Source organism: Anopheles maculipalpis, chromosome 3RL (genome assembly GCF_943734695.1).
Source record: "Anopheles maculipalpis chromosome 3RL, idAnoMacuDA_375_x, whole genome shotgun sequence".
Classification (NCBI taxonomy): domain Eukaryota; kingdom Metazoa; phylum Arthropoda; class Insecta; order Diptera; family Culicidae; genus Anopheles; species Anopheles maculipalpis.
Genome location: NC_064872.1, coordinates 45,029,344 through 45,054,486, shown reverse-complemented (window position 1 = coordinate 45,054,486; position 25,143 = coordinate 45,029,344). Strand labels below are relative to the sequence as shown.

The 25,143-nt window shown below is 41.5% G+C and overlaps 2 protein-coding genes across 2 annotated transcripts in view; both read right to left on the bottom strand.

The window, feature by feature from the left end:
• LOC126565311 (uncharacterized) overlaps window positions 1–25,143 on the bottom strand; it is a 378,977-nt gene that overhangs the window by 55,520 nt on the left and 298,314 nt on the right. The window lies entirely within an intron of this gene.
• On the bottom strand, window positions 4,196–5,292 carry LOC126565039 (stress-induced-phosphoprotein 1). The gene is made up of 2 exons (XM_050222179.1): window positions 4,382–5,292; window positions 4,196–4,291 (listed from the first exon to the last, which is right to left on the bottom strand). Exons 1-2 carry the CDS (start codon window positions 5,284–5,286, stop codon window positions 4,219–4,221), a joined length of 978 nt encoding a protein of 325 aa, XP_050078136.1. The 5' UTR covers window positions 5,287–5,292; the 3' UTR covers window positions 4,196–4,218.

Sequence of the window (25,143 nt, the reverse complement as noted above, 5' to 3'; positions counted from 1 at the left end):
GTTGTTCTTCTAGCATTTGTGTAAAATGATTGATGCAGGCAGAAATCTGCAAGAGTGCAAGTCTGTGTAGCAAATTGTTAGAATTCTGCAAGCCCGATTTTGAGCATCATTCAAAGTTGGGATATTCGTGCGGATGAAAGCACCGGCTGCTGGGTTTGTCCACCCATACACCAGAGTAATTGTTACAGCTTAGCGGGTGTTAACTGTTAACTAGAAATACAGCAGCGATTTTCGGTTAATTTTTAAACAAAAATTTAAACACGAATAAATGCACCAAAAAATATGGCATAACACATAGAGCGACGAATACTGCTAAATCTGTGGAAGATATGGTGGTATTTTCTAGGAACAGTATGGCAGGTAGCTGCTGCAAGGATGTCTCTAGTAGAGAAAACAATTCAATGGTAAAGAAGCTACAAAACGAACGATCAAATCATCATCTATCCGTGGTTGATAACACTTTCAATAATAAAAGAAACAAATCCTTCAAGACTTCTTTAACCTATGCAACAGTTCCGAAAATGCATCTTCAAATTATTGGAAATACAGAGAAACGTGAAATGAAACACGTACATTTCTAATGGTTGTAAAACAAAGAGAGAGAGAGAGAGAGAGAGAGAGAAAAAGAGAGAAACATTCGATACGAAAATGTAGTGTTAAAGAAGCAAATGTGTTAAATATTTTATGCATATATAACCCTTGACACATACAGAAGAAAAGTGATAAAGTACAGAAGTATTAATGCTAAATTTTAAGACAATTTATGTCCTCAACAATCTACTCTAGCTCGTTTACGCCACGCTGTTCCAGTAAGGAACGGCATAGCAGATGTATCAATTTAAAGCTTGTTAAGTAAACGGAACGTTTTTAAAGTGACAATTTTCCTCTCCCTTCTTAAAGAATTTAAAGAAACGAGCGTTTTAAATGTCTGCATTAAATTAAACAACTATGGTCTTCAAGCGAAAGTAAAACAAAAAAGAGACATGCTCAATTGAATAGATTTACGAACGATAATTTGCCTTTCCGAAGCCACTATCTACAATCCAGTACACGCGGACAATTTATTATCCGGAAACTCGTAAGGTATTGTGTGGTTTGTGATCTAGGATCGCAACATAGTGAATGATGCCCACGGGCCGAAATCAAAGAAAACGCTTATGTGGCCTTACATTAAAGACAGAACGATAAAACGAAAGTTTAAAGTGATGTTACATTACTACTACATTAGCTCTGTACATCTAGGCGGAAAGCATCGATTATTCAAAGAAATCCTGCATACGAATAGCTCGACAACACCAAGCGCAGTACCTAGCAAAAAAAAAAAAAATCGTAGTAAAACGAGTAGCAAAAATCGACGATAAGCAGCGCCGTAGTTTTAAAAATATTTTCTCAACGTTGCGAACCGATATGTGGCCGTTTTACGAAACATCACCGAGCACAAAAAGGATGATCGAGCTAAAGCTACCTTTAATGGTAACAGCAAACTCTTTACTCAAAGCTATAGAAAATTACCTGACTAAAGAGAAAGAGAGAGAGGGAACAGAAAAGATAAACCAGGTAAGCAAAAGAGTAAAGCAAATGAAAACAAAAAAAGAGTTAAAATTGATTTTCTTCCTTGGACAAAGGTCTAAATTATATAGGTGATACAAAGCAACGATTAATTATGTGTTGAGGTAAAACATTCGCCTTCTAATAATATAATAAATGAAGAGTTAGCGAACGAATCAAAACAATGACAAAAAGATAGAAAAGAGGGTTGTTGGCTAGGTTGGGGAAATAATTTAAGCTTCTTCTTCTTTGAAGAATGGCCTCACTATACTTTGCCTGGTCCCATTGCCACGATTCTGTCTGTGAAAGTGTTTAGAGCTATGTTTCACATGCAAACAAGGTATAATTGTTAATGTATTTTAATTGTTTATGCTTTACTCACGCAACAAGCATAAAAGTAATGCACGCTTAACTTTGTGTAAGAATTTACAAAGCAAGTCATCCATCGTCGAGGATCGAGTGTCTACGACACCAAAAAAAAAAGTGCTTTTCATTGTCTAAGTTAGAGATCAGTGCGATCAGAGTGTAGTGATTTAACCACCAATCGGACGGAGCTCTACATCAAAATATTAGTGCAGTGCATGCATCTATTGTGCCTTAATTTGCATCAAGTCTTGCTTCATCATGACCTTTGGCGGATGAACTTTTTGTGGCAGTTTGCCAGTTTCCATTGCGTACACTTCGGAGAAAGACTTTAGTCAGAATCCGTCCTTGTAATAATGGATTTAGCTACTGCACTTTTACGTTGCCCGAATGCAACTTACTACTGTTTAAATCGATTGCTGGCTTGCACGGCGATACACGCGGGTGCATTCTTCGCATAGTGATATGAATGTGCATGTAGAGGGCTATCGAGCAAATGAACAAATTGTTGTGAAAAACGTACGGTTATGCCAGTACTTGGTGAAAGATTTTAACTCAATATCAATACAAAAACAAACCGTTTAAAGAAGTACCATAGCGTTCTAGCAGGACAGAATAAAAGTTACAGTAAACTCTATCCATATAGGCATACCCGAACAAGGCAAATGAATGGGTAATTCGCCAATAATACCAATCTGTAGTAGAGCGTAGTGATAAAACCAGCAGTTCCGAGGTGAAAACCGATACGATTCTTCTTTATATATATAAATACACGTGTAACAAATGCAAGTTTATGCGCCTAACTATGTTTCAACAGGTCGTAAAATAAAGAAAAATACTATTTAATATTTATTAGGTGACACGAACAGACACTTAGTTCCGCGTTTTCTTTTTTTCGTGAAATCGTGAAATCGTGAAAATGATATGATTTTTTTTTTTTCATAAGAACGGCCTTGCCTTATTGCGGAAATTTATACAATATTTTGTTTTTTTTTTTTATTCATAAGGGACGGCCAGGCCGTATTGCTATACAATATTTTGTTAACATATTTAAAAAAACGAAGATGGAAAATACACCATAATCGTTTAAATAATGTTTTAAAACATAAACGCTCTTTCGAACGACGGGTGGCTCAATCTCTGGTCCCTTCTAGAAGAAACGACAGCATGACCGTGACGAGATGTCGATGTCGTCGTATCTAATTTAAAACTGCACTTAGAACCATTCACCCATTGGTTCACAACACGACGATAAATGATGCGTTTCATAATCGGTGACTAATTCTTTTCTAAGAAAAGAAAGGATATTTTCGTCACAGATCCTTAAGCTCCCGGGCCACCATGCAAAATCCATGAAATCCATGCGAAATGCTAAAAAAATCTCTAACTAAATAGCTTTTTCTCCGCTGTTCCGTGTAGGTAGGATGTGTATGTTTTCAAAACGAAAAAAAATTGCGAACACCAAATCTCTCGTGGCTCGCGGCCTTTACTTTATACGGATTCTTTGCAGGACTTGATTTAGGAAATATAAAACACACACCGTTAATACATATTTAGGTTGCAGAAATATTTTATTTTCAAATTTTCAGTTTCGCTTGATAATCTTCAACCATTTAGTCCGCAAATTCGTGCTCACCACACACACACACACACACTCGCAAACGCACCTTCCTTTCCCCCTCGCTCTGTTTAATGTCTACGGCACTACTAGTAATATGCTTAAGGATACCCTATGCTTACTCGGATAATTATTAACCGTTGTTCTTAGGCAATTCTGAATGCGATACGATAGTATTGGATCGAGTTTGTGTATTTAAGGTGCCGCTTTTGTTGTGTGCCGAGGGTAATTGTATATGGGTTTCATAAAAAACAAACCAAAACATACACCACCACACACATTCATCCCTTGCGCTGCACGGTGAGGATTGTGTGTTGTATTGTATGTGGGTTGAACCTCGAGCTCAGAAATCATATAACCAAAAGAGTAAAAATGAAACAATTGAGCTGCAACTTCGCGACCAAAGCTTAGAAAAAGGGCAGCAAGCGCGGAGCAAACGATTTTAAGTTCACCACCATCGGGATCATTCGCGATCTTTCTTCTTCCCTTTTTCACTCGATACCGCACACTCATACTCTCTCTATCTCTCTCTCTCTCTTTCTCTGCTTCTCTTTTATGTTCTGTTTTAGTCCAAGGATATTTGCGACTTGTAGTAGTAGCAGCTAAAAAAAAAAAAATGAAGAGAGCCGCCGACGCCTCAGATGTTGTGTTTGCCTTTACCCTTTCCTTTATATATTCGAGAAGCATGTTCAGTGGAGTTGAATGATTCCGGACTCGAGTAGTTTCTGGATTTTGGAAGCTACTTGAGGATTTTTGAGATGCCTGAAACAAGAAAAAACATAAGCAACATAAAGTTTCATCTTCCCGGATATGTCATTCCATCCCGGTAAGAGGTTTGGCAACGCTACTCACTCTTGTACCGCCTTTGTATCGCTATGCATTTGCTCTAGAATGACACGCATCGCCGGATCTTTCAGTATCTGTTGCACTTCCGGATCGTGCATCGCCTTCTTCCATACTTCCTTCGGATCGGCATGTACCGCCATCGTGCACGCTCGGTACCCTTCCAGCGCTTCCGCATTGTTCGGATCGATCTCTAAGGCTTTTTGGTAGGCAGTGAGTGCTTCGGACGATTTTTGCATTCCCTGCAGAATCTTGCCCTTGCGCACCCATCCTTTGATGAACGTTTCGTCCAGCCTGCAGCACGTTTCACAATCCTTCAGCCCTAGATCGAATGCGGCCAGCTTGGTGTAGCAGGCGGCCCGGTTACTGTACAGCTTTGCATCGTCCGGATTGCGCTTGATCGCTTCGGAGTAGTGTTTCACGGCTGTGCTGTAGTTGCCTTGCTTGAAATACTCGTTGCCCTTCTCCTTCTCTTCCTCGGCCTTGGCCGGATCGATGTACGCTAGTCGCTCCATCTCCTTGATCTTCTTCTCGGTGTCGCTAAGCAACGACTTTACCTCGGGCGTTCGGTGTTCCGAGAGCGATTTCTCGAAGTAGGTTTTGGCGGATTTGTAGTCTTCCAGCTTGCGGTACGCATTGCCGATGCGAGTAAACGCTTTCGCAATTAGCTTATAGTCCGCCCGGTTTTCACGACCTACCTCAACAGCCTTTTCACACTCTTCGATACATTTTTTGAACTCCTTCTGTTCGAAGTATACTGCCGCAATATTGTTGTGGAATGTTATGTCCGTCGGATCATGCGTCAAAGCCGCACGGTAGTGCACAAGTGCGGTTTCGAATTCCTTCTTTTTGTACGCGGCATTGCCCAATTCTTTTTCCTTCTGGGCCAGCTGCTTGTTTTCTTGAGTGGCCATTTTCACGCACAAACAGTCTTTCTGTGTCCAACCGCGATATACGAGTGTTGGTTTGTACGGGAAAGGTGGGGAGTCGGGGAGTTAGAAACACCCGGTCCGAATTAAACGTGATACCAGTGGATCACTTTAGCACAAAATACAAGCCGATTGAATGGCAATCCTCGAGCAGATATTCTGCTTAGCGTCCGATTGATTTCGCAGCAGCTTTGTTCCGAAAACACAGTTCACAGTCGCAATACTGCCGAGACACGTTTTTCTTCGCTTTAAACGACGTTGGTTCTTTTCTTTTCACCCGAAGGTTCGAGAATCTTCTGTTCTCTGTTTCTCTGTGTGAGCGTTAACCGGTGGTCTATGAAAATGCAGCGGGAGCATGAGATGCCCAAGTGTTTGAGAAAGTCAAAATCGTGCAGCAGCTGTCACTTTGTATCCCGCTTCAATGACAGCTTGTGCTGAGTGAAAATGCTGCAGGCTCACTTCAACCATAGTGATTCTTGTCGGAAACTCACCCCTTTTATTGTTTTATTTTCGTAAGGCAATTTATGTATGTAGGTGTGTATAATTGCAATTCGTATGTTGACTATATTTTTTCTATAGTGAAATATCATAACATTATTGTAATTTCGTATAACAAAACCACTTTAACAAATATTAAAAATACTTCCACAGGATGAAGATCAATTGCTGACCGTACTATTAATCATCCATTCAAACACGTCAATCTGTAGACACGGCTAACAATACAGCCCCTGGAAAAAGTAGATTAAAGCATCAAAATCCGCAGCGAATCTAACGGTGGGCATGTTATGCTGTCGCCTGTGGCACTTTCCGCGGCAACTGCCTAGGGAAAGTTGTAGTTATTTATCATAGAATAATTCTGGAGAAAATTCTGTCGGGTGATTCTATCTGTCAAAAGCTCATTTGCCTGTCTGAAAAATGCGTTCCACCCGTATGATAACAAATTTATCAGATTTCTTATTACGAATTCAAAATTTGAACAGAAAAATAGTTTTTCCTTGATAAGTGTGCGTCGAAATTCTTGAAAGACAAATAACATGCTTTCTTTTGCTATTTGCCATCAATCCGGGACAAAAACAAAGCCTTGTATCCATCTGACAAAAATTTGTCACCCAAAACCAGAACGGAATAGTGCATGCTAAAATCTGATTTAGGATGGTGTCATTGCTCGGTGGTATACGGTTTTATTGTATAAACTTATTGGAAGGGGTGTCATTGCGCGGCAGTTTAGTTGTGCGACCATTTTCGGTTTGACGTTTGAATGTAAACAAACGAAGAAGGAAGGCTATCTTTGTATTAGCTGGTGAAGGAAATACTTTGTTAACATTGTTGTGCTGTAATTTTTATTGTACGTGAAGTACGGTAAGTTTGTGTGTTTTAAAATAATATTTCTGTTACAATTAATGTTACCAATTGTTAGTGTCGGTCTAACGCTGGGTACTGTAAACGAAATGGTCAACGAGTGGACAAGCATTCTGCAACCAGAAAGCAGTTCCATGTTTTTGTTTGCAGCACTGGTAAATATGCCTCGTATCGGCAGTCCTGTTAGGGCACACTTAACTTTGATGGATCGGGCGAAAGACCGTACTACAGGAATACTACACTCCCGGTGTGATGGTAATTAGACTGTTTTGCTCAACATAATAAACCGATTGATATTACAGATGTACCTATTTACCTTTTTGCAGTTGTACCGTTTATGCAAGCGAGTTCAATATGTTGCAAGCCACCGTGCTACCAAATAATTTTTTATTGGTTGGCACGACTACGATGAGGCAGACGTTCAACCTTATCTGTCAAATCCCATTCATTTCCCTTGCAACTAGTGGCATGCCACTGAACAATGACACCATTCTCAGGCTCATAAGAGGGGGTTTATTTTATGATCTGGCAAACACTGTAAATGTCGCATGCGCGTATAATCGCATCTGTAGCGCTTTGGTACGTATAAACATAGCTAAAGTAAGTTGTTGTTAAGCTGTCATTTACTGACTTTCAATTAACCGCGTTTGTTGAAAAGTAAACTATTTGTGTGGAGAATTTTTAATGTTAAAGGTAATGCAACCGACACTGGACCGTAATAATCAATTGTAAAAAAAATAGGTAATGCAACTTTCTATAAAACAATGAATTTGTGTTGTACTAAAGCAACTTGTTCTAATTCTAGGTATTTGTTTAGTTCGCTGTTTTGCACAACAGAAGATGTACCCGTGCATAATGTACTGCACAAGATAAAGCAGAATACTAATCGTCAACAAACGAATTTTCTAATAGTTAGACATGGGAAAAACGATTCATTTAAATTATTAAAAGCGGTACATTTTATTCACTTCTGTAAACTTAATGCGTGCGGCAATTCTTTCGCGCATCGTCCGTGCGAGCATTTCAATGTACCGATGATTTCTTGTACTTTTTTGTTAATGTACGGAACTCGTCCACGCTGCAGAAAGAATGTAACGTATCTAACGATTCAGATTCACTTTGCCGATGGCTGATGATAATGTATACGGATTTTGCTTTGTGATGCGATTAGCGAATATCAATGTAATCGGGGACTTAAAATAGGATACAGGTGAATACAGTTTAAGAAACTCAAAACCTCTACAAATAAATGAAAAAAAGCTTTGAAGAGGAGCAACTTTTTTATTCTGGAAGCTGCTAGCATACATTAAGAACAAGTGTCTTATTTCTCAAGCATTACATTGTTGTTGCCAATTTAAATGTAAAATGGTAGATTTTTTTTAAATTTTAGTTTAAGTATTCAGTCTCGGTGCTGTATTCTCTGTTCTTCTTCGGCAGATTTTTTATAAATTTCTCCTTGTTTTTTTTTGCCTTATCCCGGACATGCTAGCTAGCAAGAAGACTCATATACAGGTCGAGTTGATCCTGATGTGCTATTGTTGGTAGGTTGGTGTGATGAGCTTTGTGTGTGTTGAATATTATGCTTGGTCCGGTTCTATTAGTGTGTCTATTGTGGCCGGTGTTGATGGTGATGTATAGCGGGAGGAGAAGAATGGATTTTCTTCGTCCTTGTCCAGGCGTAGTACAAGAAAGGGTCCTTAAGTGTTCTCCAGTGTACTCCAGTAGTGACGTTCGTAGCTTGATCTGCCTGGCCGACTTGCTCCGCCAATGCTCATTTAGAGTTCCCCTACGGAAGGTAAGTCTCGGGGTCTCCAAAGTACCATGAAGAATATTTTCATCTAGGGTCTTCAAAGATCGGAAAGATATTGATTCGCTCAGATAGCATCCATGTTGTTCAGCCTCGTCGCGATTAAGAGTCCGAACCCTTTTCTTCATTACATGGCGTAACGTGACTCGTCCGATTCCTCTTCTTTAAAACAAATGTGATGATAGTGATAAGGTAACATTCCCTCCATATGGGTTTATCATAATTTTTGTTAGACAAGACTATTTTTGCATTGCAAGTTTCAGATATTCCTGATTAGATGTACTAAACTATGTGTTAATTTTTTTTACTCAATTTTGATTTAATCTAACTTTGGTAGGATGATTACCACATCGAGTGTAAATCGTCAATGCACTTTCCCGTTAGTCCACAATCCACTAAAGAGTTGAATATCAGACAAACATACATAAAGTCAAGGATCATTGCCCATGGCTAGTGAATTGAATCCTCGTGTCCTTTTGAATTCACGCAAATAAACTTAATCAGTGTGGTTCAAGCGAATGATTAGGAGTGTGCACGGCAGTGATTAACCTAATCCCGGCCGAATGACGATTGAAAGTGTCCATTTGTATAAATCTCACTACTCGCCATTGCTCACCCAAACCGCTCCCTTAACTTTATTAATAACGGTTCACAGTGTATTCAATTAAGTATTTTCACCATCGTTAATGAAGGCCATTCTAGCGGGAGAAGGGATCATAGGAAAGTTGCGTTTGCTTCTAAAGGGCTGTTGTGAGCATAGTTTGCACCGATGATGACGGCCCTATCCAATACAACAGGAAATGGGTGGCGATACTTGCTAGGTGGCAGCACATTAGGACATAATTAAAGCGAATGTGTATGTCGTAGTTGTGTAGATAATAGAATTTTATACGCACCAGTGCAAACCTTTCAATTCACGATCTGAATGATGGGATGTGCGCCGGGTACGAAGCTACTTGGGGCTTTAATTTTAATCAAACTTCAGCTGAAGCCGGGCGTTAAATTACACCTACACCGGCACACAAATCACACATCAAGTACGGGCTAGAGAACGGGTGGTGCTGGTGGATGTAGTGTTGGGTGAGGGAATCGCACCATGAACATATCCTCGGTTTATTTATTTGAGTTCCACATTTTCCGTGCCCCACGGTGCATTCAATGAGTGGGGTGCATCGCGACTGCAATCATATGGTTGGCAATGGTGGTGAGTTGAAATAAATTAATTTCATTCTGGTGTCCTTTTTTGTAGCCAAGTCGTCTCACCTATTCCTCCACGTTGGAAGCTGATGCGACGAGTAATATAGCAGCGGTCCTTGTTCTGGAACCACCGATGATGATTGTGCAACTATCACCAGTCATAGAATACTTGTGAATGTTTTATTTTATATTCTTTCTTTCTTCTGATAAGTCATCTAATGATTTTCTTTTAACTAACAGAATTTCAGAACAGTTGTACTAGAGGTGATATAACTCTCTGTTTCTGTTTCATAAACTGATTTTTCCATTTGCAACCACCACTATCAACTACTTATTTATTTGGTTGATTACTTTTAACAGTATTTTGTACTTTACGAAGCAACCACGCCATGAGCTCCCCAAGCGAGACATAATTCAGCATAAATCTGTAGCACCGTTTTCAATTGAGGATGAAAGGGCACAAAACAAAGTAAAGATTATTGAAACATTTGACTTGCACACTCAATCCATTTCCACATTGCCAGTAGCTACGGTTGCACCAAACCACATATTAATTTTCATCATTTTTCTCTGCGCGCCGATTTACCCGTGGCCAAAAACCGGGTTCTTCGGATTAGCGTGGCCGATGCATAATAGCGCAAATACGGCGCGAAAATACGAACACTATTTCCTTGTTTGTCTACCACCATACCTTCCATACCGTTGAGGGCTTTTGGTCGTCCAAATAATCGGCGACAAAATAATATTTATAGTTTTTGGATGGCAAAAATGGATACGACTCTCAAATAATAGCAAAACTATCAATAAGCTATGCGGAGGGTGACTTCAGAACTCGGGATTGTTTTAGAATTGCATACCACCAGCAGGATGGCACAAAATTGGCCCTATTAATAATCAGTGCAGTACAGGGTCGCTACACTGTCGATAGGCTAAAAAGCGTTTCCTTTACCTACACACCAACGCTGCACGCACAATGCAGCGAGGTCATAGTTATTTATGGTCATTGATGCAGCAGATACGGATGGTCACTGTGTGAATGCAATAAGTATTGCAACGGGCGGGAATATATATTTTTCTCGCGCCTTCCGGATGTGCATGAATATTTGGTTTTCATCATATGCATGAACAACATCATTGGTAGTGCATGTTTTATTTCTTGTATACTGTTTAATTCGATTTTTTTAAATTTGACTTCTTAAATGAATGTTGGACTCAAAAACAGTGTTCCAGTAGTATGTGAACAAATGTATTCGTTCAATTTAATTCAATTAATTTTTCTTTTTTTCCTTTCAATTTCACTTATTTCACAATGCGTTATTTTATAATTTTAGCACTATGCAAAAAAAGTATTCCAAACAAGTAGATAGAAAGATTTTAAAATCAACAGATCGGTTTATTGGGATGATATTTGAACTCCGGTACAGCCGTGTGAGAAGACCGGCACCGCTGGCGCCTCTACCAGCGGACTGTCCCGGATATCTAACTATCTCATCCAGTGATGACATCAAGTTCTCTTAAAGATTTAGTGCTAAAAAGCAGTAGTAGCATGATTCAAATTTGACATATGTTTAAGCTTATATATTAAAGCTTATAAAAGTTTTCGAATGTTTAGAGATTGAGCAGTTGCATTGCTACAAGAAATCTCTTTGATAAAATTGACCATACAAAAAGGATTATATTCTAGCATATCGACTATTAGTTTTTAATCATCATGTCGTGATTTTCTACCAAGCGTTTATCATTAATTGAAATGTTTCCATTTATTATTATTTTTTAATTATTTTGTTCGTCTTTCAGCTACACAAAGACTAACTTACCTAACCGAACTACTAAACTGGCAGCAGCGTATTTAATTGGGAGCGGAAGGAGGTAAGAGAAGAATTAAAGTCAAAGCTGTGAGCCACACGGTTAAAGCCGCCCATAGCACGAGGCAGAGGATCTTTGCGACCAACCGCAGAGCGTCTAATAGGGATAATTTAAAGAGGACGAGGGCGTAGAAGGCGGGAATTTATATAGAGGTGGATTGAGGAGAGCAGGAGAATCTAGTAGATCGAGAAGAAGGGAAGCGATGAAAAAGGATTGAACAAGGGAGCGGCGATCTTGCAGAGAGCGTAAGCCTAGAAGTTGACATCTGAATCACCCAGCAATTTACGAGTAGCAAACCTGATAAAAATCCTCTGCAACTGGTGAGTCCATACAACTGAGCAGTACTCCAGCAATAACCTGACCAACGAGCAGAACAGAGCCTTGAGACATAGTAGGGTCGGAAAAATAGAGGGGGCACACGTTCTAACAAACCAAGCGTTCTCCAAGCACTGCCCAAAACAGCATCGATATGGTACGAAAAACTAAGACCAGATTCAACCCAAACACCTAGGTCCTTGATGACCGAAACACGATTTACACTGACTTCACTAAGAACATAAGGGAATAAAATAGCAGTTCGGGAACGTTTAAATGAAATTGAATTGCATTTGACAGGACAGAGGGTAATGGGAATTACGAGAACATCAGGACGTAAACCGATCAAGGATATCCTGAAGGATAGAACAGTCGGCCAGAGAGGAGATAGGGCGGAATATTTTTAGATAGTCATCATAGCACAGTGTGACAAGTGTGCGAAATGTGACAATTGACTCCAAGACTCCAAGACTCCAAGACTCCAAGACAATTTAGCTTATAATAAGGAATGGGAAACTCTATCAAAAGCTGATTCAAAATCAGAGTAGATAGAGTCGACATGCGGAACTGATTCGAGTTGGGAGGATAAAAATGACGTATAACACATTAAGTTGGACAAAGTGAAACGCTTATAAGGATTTAGTGGTAACTAATTCTTCTTCTTGGCTTAACGACCTCTAAGGTCATGCCGGCCATCGAAATGGCTTTCTAGACCGCCGATACCACGTAGTTGGATAGTCAGTCCTCACTACGGGGGGACGGTCCATGGATGGGATTTGAACCCCGGTCCTGCCGTTTGAAGACCGGCGGTAAGTGGTAAGTAATATTTGTTATATATTTCTTTCCGTGGATTGGATTGGATCCATTTCTTCCACGCTAGTGGATTGTTCTTACAATAGATCCTTAGGAAGTTACCTAACATTTTATGTGGATTTTCCAAAGCTCCTATGCTTTCATGATGCTATGCCGTGGAATTAAGCTTTTGTATTTTGAGGCATTTACAAAGTTCTACGAAAAAATTGGAGATGAATTCGGTCCCTTTATCGGTGGAAATTCTCTCCGGAACATCATATTTCAGAATGACTGTTGTGTCTATGAGTATGCAATTATAATCCCGTAATATCGTGTACATATGGTAATGTAGTCTAGGCATAGAATAGGTCTTAGTGTAAGAAATATTGTAAATATTGTAGGTGTGAATACAAATAATTCAGTCTTAACGTAAACCCCCGACGGAAAGGTCACAAACAACGATCCGAAAGAAGCAAGCGAGCTATCGAACAATGACATTTTCCACGAGCGCCTTGACGACGGTTTATGTTTTCTTATTAGTGATTGGTGTTGCTGTTACAAATTTTGTAAGATCACATTGTGTAGTAAGTATGTACTCATAGCCTTCTGTCGGCCTTCTTACAAGTGGTACTACCAGATCTAAATACACTTTTTGTATTGGTTCGCTAGCGGTTGATGTTATTTTTAACGGAACCTTTGGTTCATATGTCTTCTTGTTTATCTGACACTCCTTACAATGTTTGACCATGTTTCCCACATCTGAATCTACACCTTTCCACGTATATCGCTGTTTGATAGTTTACAACATTCTATTTATCCCTGCATGTCCCGCTGGAGGCAGGATATGATGATCGTTCATAATTAGCAACTTTAAGCAGTTAGTAGTTTGTTCATCATTTTCCTCATTACTAGTACCACCTCCTTCCTTACTCCTTTGACTACTTCGAGTAATATTCTCCGTAGAAGAATAATACTTTGTATTGGAGGGATTTTAACTTGCACGTTTGTTGCTTTTACTTCTTTAATCTCAGGGCAAATCATTAGCTCCATGCATACAGTTTTGTATTCATGGAGCATCCTCCTGGCAGGATCCCCATGTTATATACATATTTCTTTCGGTAGTGAGAAGTGAATTTGTGTCTTAGTTGGAGACCCGCGCTCTAATCATGGCTCGCATGAGCTGCTCGTCCTTTTTATTGTAATATTCATAGCCTGCCTATCATCGACAGCTCAACCGACAGCATGACACTATGGACTCACATCATTGGTCATAGTGGTCATACTCAACCACATACTAAACGCGGGGCGATCAACCGAGTTTTCTTACGGCTGAACCTGGTATCGATTTCCGTTACTGATTCGGGTTACTCGACAGCTTAGTCACGGTAGCCTGTAATGCTCAGGAATGGCAGCCCAAGGCCTCTTTAGGTTGTACAGTCAAGGAAAAAGAAGTGGCACCTCCTGCTTGTAGAAGATCCTTCAACTCAAATAGATGGTTTTTTATATGCTTACTTAAACAGACTTTGAGTAGAAGTAGAAGTTAGGAGTAGCAAAGTCTAGATACCATTAAGGAGATGTTGGTTTAATAATAATTTAAAAAACCACAACAACTGTTAACAAAGTTAGTAACGATCAGAAATTAAATTATTTTTTTTCTTCTTCATGCTTGAGTGTGTAACATGTATCAAGCAGCTAATAAAGAGTAGTTCTTCAAATCTTCAAGGTACATACTCGCCTAACATATAACAACAATTCGTATAAAGATTAAGATGTATGACAATCTGGAAAGCTACTTTAGCGTCACAAAAAGCACCAACGTTGACCACGTCGTTGCTGAGTCCTCTTTATTGTTTAAAAAAACACCGTGTCCGTGGTGTGGTGTATGTGCCAGGTATACATACAACGTAATATAACGCTGACTCGCCCGTTTAACTCACTAAACATTTTACTTGAAAATTAACTTACAACAATCAGACAGTGGTGCATAGCTTAATAATTAGTTGGCGGAAAAGTTTTGTTCACTTTTCCACCAGCGTCTTGGCAGCAAGGATGACTATTCTGCGCTTCGCGGTGCGTTAATTTGTTTCTTTCCTGCCCGGCATGGATCCGGTTAGTAGTAGTGCAGCACAGCACGATGCACTAATAAGCAGTTCTTCATTAACATCGCTGCTGAGACTGCTTTTGTTGTATGAAGATCGTCAAGTTCTAGCTCTGGTACCGGAGCACCGAACCGGTGGTAGGGTTTTTCATTTCAAGGATTATACTGGCTACCTTGCGCCAGAGAGCAAAGGCACCCTTACCACACTACCTGTTGTGCCCGCCAAATGATAGCGGACGTATCAGATGCAACATACCGAAGAAGAAGAAAAAAAAACAAACGCGGCAAGATGTACTCCACCTTCCGGCAAAACGTTCACCAACAGATCGAGGTGTTTGGTGGGACCCGGGATAAGCCTCGGGTGGATTTGGTTGGTAGCTGACGGTAGCACAACAAAATTACACATTTTTGGGCACCGTGGCGTAGCGGGTAGCGTTGTCAGCCGGCACGAGGACAAGGACAAGAGTCCTGCCGGCACCAGCAACATCGTGCTAGACTTGGATGAAAAGAACAACAACGTTTTAACATTTTATGTACCGCTCTCGGGTAGTTGTACGATATGCTTACCCACATGGCTCATTTAGAACCAGCGGGATGTTGACGGGAACTGGTGCAACTAAAATCACACTCGTACCAGGGAATGTTGGAGTGGGTTAGCGTTACAGCTAGCAGGTTGAAGGAATCTAGGATTTGTAAGAACACTGTACATTAATTAAAAAATGTTCAATCGGTTTAGCTTTAGAGTTTGGCATTTTGCAGTGTTTTACTTTTAGTAATACATTCGATTTCGTGCTTTTGATTATTTTTACTACTTTAATAGCAAGCAGTGTCCTACAGTTTGTTTTTGCGTGCAGCTCGCGAATACTTGTATATGATGCTTAGCTCACGTCATATAGAACAAAACTGTTTGCGTGTATTGTGCTAAGTGTGGAATACGATGGGAAATTTTGGGTGGTTCGTGTTTCGTGCACACTCCCGATGGTATGTTTATGCTATCCGACTGACGCTGATACACGGAACAGCAAGGAAAAGGGTTCGCTAGCTCGCTACTTGCACAAACACTCTAACTTTGTGCAATGCTGCCTGCGAAAGCTGCTTGAGCTGTACGGAACGATTTTTTCTTCTAAATTGTCATCTCCCTCCGTTCCTCAACAAGGATTTTGAGAACCGCTGGTTCGTGGTTAGGAAAGTTCTAGCCAAACGCAGACATTGTGACACGATCGTAGCGCACAGCATATCTATGTTCCCGTTGGGGCGCAACGTCTACGTACGGGCTTGCCGTGGTGAAAAAATAAAATGCTTCCCGTGGGGTAGCATAAGTGATATTATATTGTCTATATGTTTATTATGCTGTTAGCAGATAATGCTTGACAAAACTGAAGAGCAATGGAAGATCTTACAATGTCGAGCAGGCGGGTGCCACAGTTTTCAGGATAGACCCAACGGGACTCACTATATTTAGGTACATTTACACCGCGGAGTAGCATAATAGTAATATGCATCCCAGTGGAGTATAATTTTACGCGGATCGTTTTCACCGGAATGAAACATGACCAGCGACAGGAGCAAGGGACCATATGCGGCTCGCTGTCTGTAATGTAGTCGTGTAAAATAATAACGACGCTAAAATGTTCTAAATTTGCTACAGTGTGCCATCGTTAGCGATGATGTTTTGGCGTGGCACTCGCAAGAAGTTCGCTGTTGGATTATAGCAACATGCGGACTCATGCAGTCGCCATGGGATATCGAATGATCCTGAATGCTGGGATTAAAAGGGAGTCTAGTTCTGTGGGTACCAAGGTAAGGTGAGAATAATAATCATCTCGCAATAATGAAAGTGAAGCTAGGTGCTAGAAAATCTATGTGTAAATTTGACACATAGAGCATTAAGTACGCGGCTAAAGCTTTTTTGAGCGAAGCAACAAACATTTTGTGATTCTTGAACTGCAGAAAAATGCTCTGTTGCAGCATTGATAATAACCTCACATTGGCATAAATGGGATGATATGGTAAAGCATGTACACTCCCCGCCCATCACCGCAAGATTAATTAAAGATTATCGTTTAGGCATAGTTTAGATTTCATTTCGAGCAAACCACCAGATTCGATAACCCACCGCACAGACCCCTTCTGGCAAAGAAAACATCCGGTGTCTGTGGTATTCGGCATAGATTGGAAGTTCGCGGCACAAGCTTCTTGAAGAATCGCCAAATCCGTGTCTTAATCGGGTTTGGCAAGCGGCTAAGCTTAGGGAGGATCGGGGAAAACATTCCCTGCTGCTTTGAAGGAAGCATCGAATCAGAGCCACAAAACCGCATCATTATTGTTGCGGTTAGAACGGTGGCGCAAACCTTAAACATTATCAACTGGCGAAATCTCTAATCAAACAATTCACAGTGCACAGCATCCACACCATCCCACGCCCCACGGGACATTAGGCGTGTGGGATGCGATGTAGCTTTTTAATGTTACGCTTCCCATCCTTGGGCTTGGGGCTTTGGGAGCGTTTCGTTACGCGAAACATCACACAAAGCAGCATACCGTGGGGAGCATGGCATTGTGTGTCTTTGTCCAAAATGGCACCGAGAGCGATTCTTGCAAACGACAGGAATTCGGGCAGGGATATTGTGTGTCTTTTGCAACGATCGCTGGTAACTTTTGCCATATGGCATTGCGTTCGAGTGCAGCTGGAGGCAGCATCGCCAAGTTGATCGTATGCGATTCAATTAAACGAACCTACGTGATACAAAAGTTAAACCATTGAGTGCGGTGGCGGCGGCGTTGGCTTGCGGGCACGGTCATGCTTCTTGTGTGGACGGTCGGCTCGGCAAGACAAATTGAACGAGAGCTAATCTCGAAACAATTAACTTCATTAAAGGAACAAAAGCCGCTAGAAATAATTGAAAATATAATATGATTCCAACTGATTTCAATTGCTGTGCAGTTTGCCAATCGGAAGACGATTCGTTCGATTAATTTTCCCTGTTTTCGAAGGGAAATTATAAACCAGCCACGGACTAAAGCGAACCACAGCGCCATTTCAACGGGGATTCTGCTGCTGAAATAGTGGTTTATCGCATTCTGCTGGGTGGTTGTGAACGAGGGCAATATTTGGGGAAATTCAAGTTATCTATAGCTAATAGTGCCCCTAGGGCAGAAACATGTCCATTTCACGTCTAACTAAAGACTTTGAAGTGTGTGAGAGGATTTGATGGATATGTGTGTCAAAGCAAGGACGAATCAAAGTTCACGGTCAGTTATTCTTGGCATCGATATGTACAGCCGAATGATCTGACAGTCAGATGAAGGATTCAATAAGTCGAAATGGCAAATATCAGGAAGCAAACCGACCAAAGACAGGGATTGAACGATGGTGAGTTGAGCCTGTTAATAGGCAATGATCTATCCTTTGGTGGCATTGAAAGTGCCAAGAGCTGTATTTTTTAGGTTTGTTTTATTTTATTTTTATTAAACATTGTTTATTTAAAACAACTTAAAAACTAGTTTACAAAAGAAAAGTGGGGTACATGTAGGGACGACGTACAGGTTTTACAAAGAACATTTAAGGATATATTCATCAATCACAGGATTGTTGTTTCGAACAATGTGGATTATGTAGTTTGCAAAACAAACGTAGGATGGGAATCGTCTTACTTATGCTAATGTGACTTAAAATAGGTAAGAGGAGAGAAGGGAAGTGGAGGTTGTAGTTTGGAACAATGGCTTCCATAGCCTGTATCAGTATGCTCCAAGCACTAGACAACCTAGAGCACAGGGCAAACTTGTGCTTCAGAGTCTCTGGCTGGGAGCAGAATGAGCAGGCTGAAGGAGACCGATCCATCCTGTCGAGCAGCAGTCCGTGTGGCACCTTGTTGTGCACCAGCAGATACAGTATCGAGCGTTGGTCGGATGAAAGTCTGAAGCTGGTGACGTTTTTCCATATCCATCGCCAATCCGTGGAAGGTTACTCCATAGCCACTTTGGAGTCTGTAAGTCTGTCCTTCATAATTTTCCGCAAACTTTTGGTTGAGACTGTAGGTAACGGATGGTATGCGAGGTGCTGGATTACCGCCCGAAGACACGGATACGTTGTGGCAATGGAGCCTATATTCGGGGGATTCCCGGCACAATCTATGTGCTGAGCCCGGATTTTTAGGAAACCCTGCTCTGCAACGTACCGATTCACCAGCAACGCTGTTGTGTTAATGGCGGGAATGTGAAGATTGAGTCCACCTCGATTGCGCGGAGGGGCCAATTGGGTTAATGGGATTCGAAGACCCCCAGATCCGTCCCACAAGTAAGACCGCACCGTCTTGGAGGCCAAATCGATGTCCATCGATCGTGCGCCACACACCGATGCAACAAACCAAAGTTTGGGTAGAAGGAAGGTGTTTAAAAGGACCTTTTGCGCCAAATTGAGGTCCCTAACACGGTGCAATCTGACCACATTTCGGAACTGTTGGATTACGTTTTCCCAGTTATGGCCTCCCGTATATTGTTCGTGAACAATATGCCAAGCAGGCGCAATCTTTCTACTTCCCGCAGCCACGGAACATGCATCGGGGTGGTTGTTGGTGTGATGTGTCCTATGTCCAGTGCTTTTGTTTTTTCCACGTTCAGCTTCGCCCCAGCGGTTCTGCCAAACGCTTCTATCGTTGTTTTCACCTCCTCAAGTTTGGGAAGGGAGGTTGTCACCACCGAGATTTCGTCTGCATATGCGTTGATCAGGTCATCCTGATCGCAACAAATACTTTCTAATCTAGTGATGAGCAGATTAATGTAAAGGACAAACAGGTGCATGGATAAAGCATTGCCCTGTCGGACAGAGCTGCTTATGGGAAACGTCGGGGAAAGGTTTCCATTCACAAGGATACGGGAGGAGGATTGTTTACCAACTTCGCAAAAATCGCACAAGTCCTGGATTGAAGCCCAGAGAAAACATAGTTTGCCACAAAAAAACTACTATTAACTCTGTCAAAGGCCTGTGAAAGATCAAAGGAAACGAGCTTACCACACTTTCGTTGATTCTTGAGATCAACCACCCTCTCCTTAACAGAGAGAGAAAAATGTTGCAAGATCTGTTGCTACATTTTTGCGCTGTCGATAATATCCCCCACTGCCTGATTATAGAACCAAGACGTAGTTTAATAATACTCGACAGTAGCTTGTAGTCTGTGTTAAGCAGGGATATGGGCCGAAAACAAGAAACGGAGCCCGTACCTCCTTTCTTTTTCACTAGAACTATGACACCGCCTTCAAGACCCTCATTCAAAATGAGATGTAGTTCCGTTTGGATTATCTCATATGCACGAAGAAAAAATTCCTTAGGGATCCCATCAGTTCCAGGAGTCTTTCGCGACGCAGATTTTTTACTTGCTTCGAGGGAATTGATGAATTGATTATGTAATTTACTTAGATATTAAAAATCATGCTCAGTGTGCTATTTCTAGTTTTTAGTCTATTTGGTTAAGAGTCATAAGAGTTAATTAGTTATTTATTTGGTTGATACTATACGCAGGTACACGAATTTTTAAAATATATGTTTCAAAATTTTACAGCAGTACAATGTTTCGTGCTATCCTTTTGTGCGGGATAAAATTTTTCACCATTATTTCCATACGAATAGTTTGAATGATTGCGATTCGTTTGAGGGATAAATTGTACAAATTGATGTTCGTCATTTGTTATCAGAAGCTTTTTTTCTATATCGGTTGTATTTTTGTGTGTGCTGCCAACGGAGAAGCAAACTGTGAGATTTTATAGAAGAACGCGATACAAAGAAAAACACGTGCACGTTGTATCGGTTTTTTTGTCATTGCTATCATTTGCAGTCGATTTTCAATCAGATAGATTTTCAATTTGTTCAGATTAAATTTGTACCAATTAAACGGGTGATTTGGCAGCCGGATGCAGTGTTTTTGTATCATTTCGCGCTGAAGCAGCGAGCCCGCCGGGGTTTTCATTGCCAAATGTGTGAGCACTTTTTCTGGCATCACCAGTACCAGAAGTTTATTTCATTTCCGCATGGACGAGCGCACGATTCATCGATGATGGCGCCCACCGGTGCATAGCTGCATGCGTGCGAGCTGTGGGTGAGTGTAAACAGATTTAACGGGTGCAAAATAGTAACATATTTCCTGGAATCGTACTCGGTTCGTCCCTTTTTTCTTTGTCGTGACGTACAGCACTGTTGCACTACCTGGCGCTTCATTGCAGCTTGTTCGTTACCAAAGTTCATTCTTTACTGTTGGACATTCTTCGGACGGGTGTGCACATACCGTGCACATCGGTGGAAATTGAAATTAATGCATTTTCCCGACAAGTGCAAATAGTGACGGGCGCGCATATTGACGCCCTAATCAAAGCCCGCGTACGCTTACTAAATAGGAAACGGTTGTGTTTGTTTGCGTAGCTTGATTGGTGTGGTATATTGAGCAGAGAGCTTTTCATAAGATTTCATGAGGTATGGAGAGGATTGATTGTTTGTGTATGGTGATCTATCGTTAGTGATTATAAATTTGTATTCATTCCGTATGATTTATCGTAGCATAACTCACCAAATGTAGCAATTTGCAACAGAAAGTATTAAAAGTTTTTTGCATGCAATACTTACTTTTGAGTTTTTGGTATTAAATAGTTCGAACTATCGTGCCATTTCAGTCCGTAATGCCGCCTATAAGATCCTGTCCCAGATCTTGTTCTGCAGACTTGCTCCCCTTGCCACATATTTCGTCGGCAGATACCAAGCGGGGTTTGTTGTCATCTTCAATCTTCGGCAGATCCTCCCGAAGTGTCCACCTATTTATCGATTTCAAGGCAGCCTACGATACCATAGATCAAATGAGCTATGGACCATAATGCAGCGGCATTACTTTCCTGGAAAGCTGATCCGGCTGTTAAAGGTCACCATGAATGGGGTGCAGTGCAGAAAGAGAGTATCAAACATGCTGTCGGAATCGTTCGAATGCTCACAGGGGTCTGAGGCAAGGGAACGGACTCTCCTGTCCGTGTGGGAAGCATCGTGTTACTCGACGGCGATAACCTCGAGGTAGTAGAGGAGTTCTGATATCTTGGGACTGTCGTAAATTCGGAAAACGATGTCAGGAGCGAAATCCGAAGACGCATTGTTCAGGGGAATCGTGCCTACTACGGCCTTCACCGTCTGTTGAGATCCAGAAGTCTTCGAGACCGCACGAAATGTGAGATATATCGCACACTGATTCGCCCGGTGGTCCTGTATGGCCACGAGTTTTGGACCATCCGAGCGGAGGATTCAAACGCTCTTGGAGAGTTTGAGCGACGCATCCTCCGGACCATCTTTGGCGGTGTGTTCGAGCATGGAGTGTGGAGTAGAAGTATGAATCACGAGCTTGCTGAGCTATAAGGAGAACCGGACATCCTGACGGTATGAGGATGCCGGACACGTGCCCCGCCAAGAAGGAATTCGTCAGCGACCCCCAGTTCGGTACGAGACGTCGGGGAGCACAGCGAGTTCGTTGGCTGGATCAGGTGAAGAGTGACCTGTCGGAGATCGGGTGCCTACACGGATGGGAAGCTGCAGCCAGGGATCGAGTTTCCTGGAAAACTATTGTTGACCGGGCCATGTCACGAAGACGTGCTCTTTAAAAGAGCAGGCCAACATGAGGGCCTGCTCATGTTGGCTCATGTATCTCTTCGGGACAGAGAGAAAGAGAGAGAGAGAGAGAGAGAGAGAGAGAGAGAGCAGTCTAGAGAGAAGGTGCAACAAGCTTAACCTTGCGTCCATTTCTTTCTAGAGGTTTGAGTGTTCCCCTACCCAAGATAAGGCCTCAAACCTCCAACATGCCTGTAAGGGATATTCCTTCTGCCGATGAGCAGCGAGAGTCCCCCTACCAAAGGTAAGGCCTCGATGTCTCCAACGCTCTAAGTAAGAAAGATTCTCATCTAGAATCTTCAGACTTCCTGGACAGTCAGATAAAAGAAAGATATTGGTCCGCACAGCTAGCAATACGTTGTTCCATTCTCGTCGCGATTATAAGTCCGAGTGTCTTCTTCCCCGCCAGAAGATGTCCGTGAACGAAATTCTTCTTCCCCACCACAAGGCGACCGTAAATACAATTCTTCTTCTCCATCAAAATATGATGGCTACAGCAACAGCACAAAATGCTTTAGTGCCTTTAAAAGAATGACAAAATTTATCAATTTACGCCCAGGATTGTAGAGCAGTTTCAAAAACACAAAATTAAGTTAGTTTTTTGTCAATATTTATTTCCTTAGCCATTTTAATTAGTAACTCATGTCAAACCATTGGAATAACAGTGTATTTTCATGCGTATTTTCTCCTGGAGTTGTATAATCTACATATCAAAAATAAAATCTCAACTACATTAGGCTTGAAAGCAACTCAATCAGTAATCATAGAGTATTGTTCCAATCAGAAACAACCAGAAGGACAACATACATTTCAGCTCTCAGTAAATGTGTATTTCGTCTAATTTGAACTACCAGGCAGAAGTTTTACTTAAAAAACGTGCATGCGGTACAAACAAGGACGAGAAACTAGTTTTAAAATGCTATATCAACAATGCATCATTTCAGCAACTGCTGTACGAATCCACTCACCCACCCACATACGTCTGTTGCGTGTTTTGCGCTTTTGTGCAGTTTCCATCGTACAGTTCGGTGCAAGTGCGCCAGCTGACAGGTCAGGATGGGAATAATGTCAAATCAAAACTTTATTTATGATTCGGTTATATTGTGCATGCACTCTATAGCAACGTGAAGGCGAGAGTTTTTCTTTTCGATAAACCCTAGAAGCCCTGAAGAAGTAGATACGCGTGCCAGAAACAGGGAACTTCCTCTTCTTCTGTAGAGTCCCTGTGCCCTGACATTCCTCAAACAAAAACCCTCGAGAACAACGAACGGGGAGTTTGCATTTTCCCATTCTGGGGTCCGTTTTCCGTTTTTTTTTTTGCCATGAGGGATGCAATTTTTCTCTTCATAAAACACAACCACAAAAAACTACACGCAAAGGTGTTTGCGTGTGTGTGTGTGATACAGGTAGATTGGGAGGTTTTTAACACTGGGATTTGCAATGAATTGAAAACTCTTCCTTGTTATACTATTCAACACACTACCGATGGATATGAAATTTCTCTGACAACAGCTTTCACACCAGCTGAATGAGAGCGGTGGGGTGCTATAAAGTGCTTGAAATATCAGAGTTGCATAACAATAAGTTTTCATTATACGATACCTATACTGAGGAGCAATGCCTGTGCCCTTTACTCTCGCAATATTTCCATTTTTTTTTTTACATTGCGTTTGTAAAACATAGACGCTAGCCAAGTTTCACATTTTGTTTTCATTCATTTGCAACATCTGACTCGCATCAGACCACTGTCGGGGAAGGCTGACTCTCTCCATTTGCGCCATTGTGTACCTTCCTACCATCATCATCGCTTGCAGTTGCCAAAGTGTCATTTCGCTCTTGGTTCCATTAAACGCCTCAATGTGACAGCCATTGCCTGGTGAGCAGTCGACGTCGCGTCGCTGGTGTTTGCAGTTTTTGGGCAGAGAAATTTGTACACCACAATCATAGGAAATTGCATTCAATAGCAAAATTATTATGTGCTCCCTGCATCGTTTGACACCTTCATCGAGAGTAGTGCAGGTCTGTGGGGAGGTTTGAAAATGAAAACCGTTTTATGGCGAGCTGCAGTACACTTGGGGACACATAAATTGCACATGGCAGTGCGTGAAAAATCATTCATTTCGCTTTATTATCAAAAAACTATTCTTAGATTACAAGAACCAAAAGATGGTCCTTGTCTAGCAATTTATATTTTACATTCTTTGATATGATGGAGTAGCAAAATATCTTATCAAAAATGTTAGCTTTGTACTTCGTCCAAAATGCGATTAAATTGCACCCGCGTGTGGAATCCATTCTCGATTTCGATGCCACCATGATGCTCCGAAGTGCTCTTCAGCTCGGCAGTGGCGAGGTGTTTCCGCATAGTCAACGCCCAATCAACAGTACGGCCCACCCTGACCAAAACTGTCACCGGAACCGGAGCATTGCATCCTCGAAATTTCCTCATCTTTCCTTCCGAAGTTTGCCCCTTCTCCCCTTCGCCTGTATGACGGTGATGCATTTGGGGTTGATTTTGGAGCCGTTTTCCTAGAACAATGAAATGCATTTTAGCGAGAAAAAAGACGAAGAATATCAAATATTGTCAACTTTATTGAAGGTTTTATGGTGTGTGCATAATGCGACTTCACTTGGCGCAACGTCGAACATCGTCACCATCATCAAAACGAGCAATGAGCAAGTTGCATTATGGGATACCCGAAGCCAGAAGCATCAGACACCGGCCGGTCGGTCGGCCGGCAATCGGCTGAATGATGCTGCACCACTACTGCG

Coding starts and splice junctions, on each gene's coding strand:
- LOC126565039 (XM_050222179.1), bottom strand. CDS start 5,286: ATGGCCACTCAAGAAAACAAGCAGCTGGCCCAGAAGGAAAAAGAATTG. Junction 4,292..4,381: donor GATACAAAGGCGGTACAAGA/GTGAGTAGCGTT, acceptor TTCTTGTTTCAG/GCATCTCAAAAATCCTCAAG.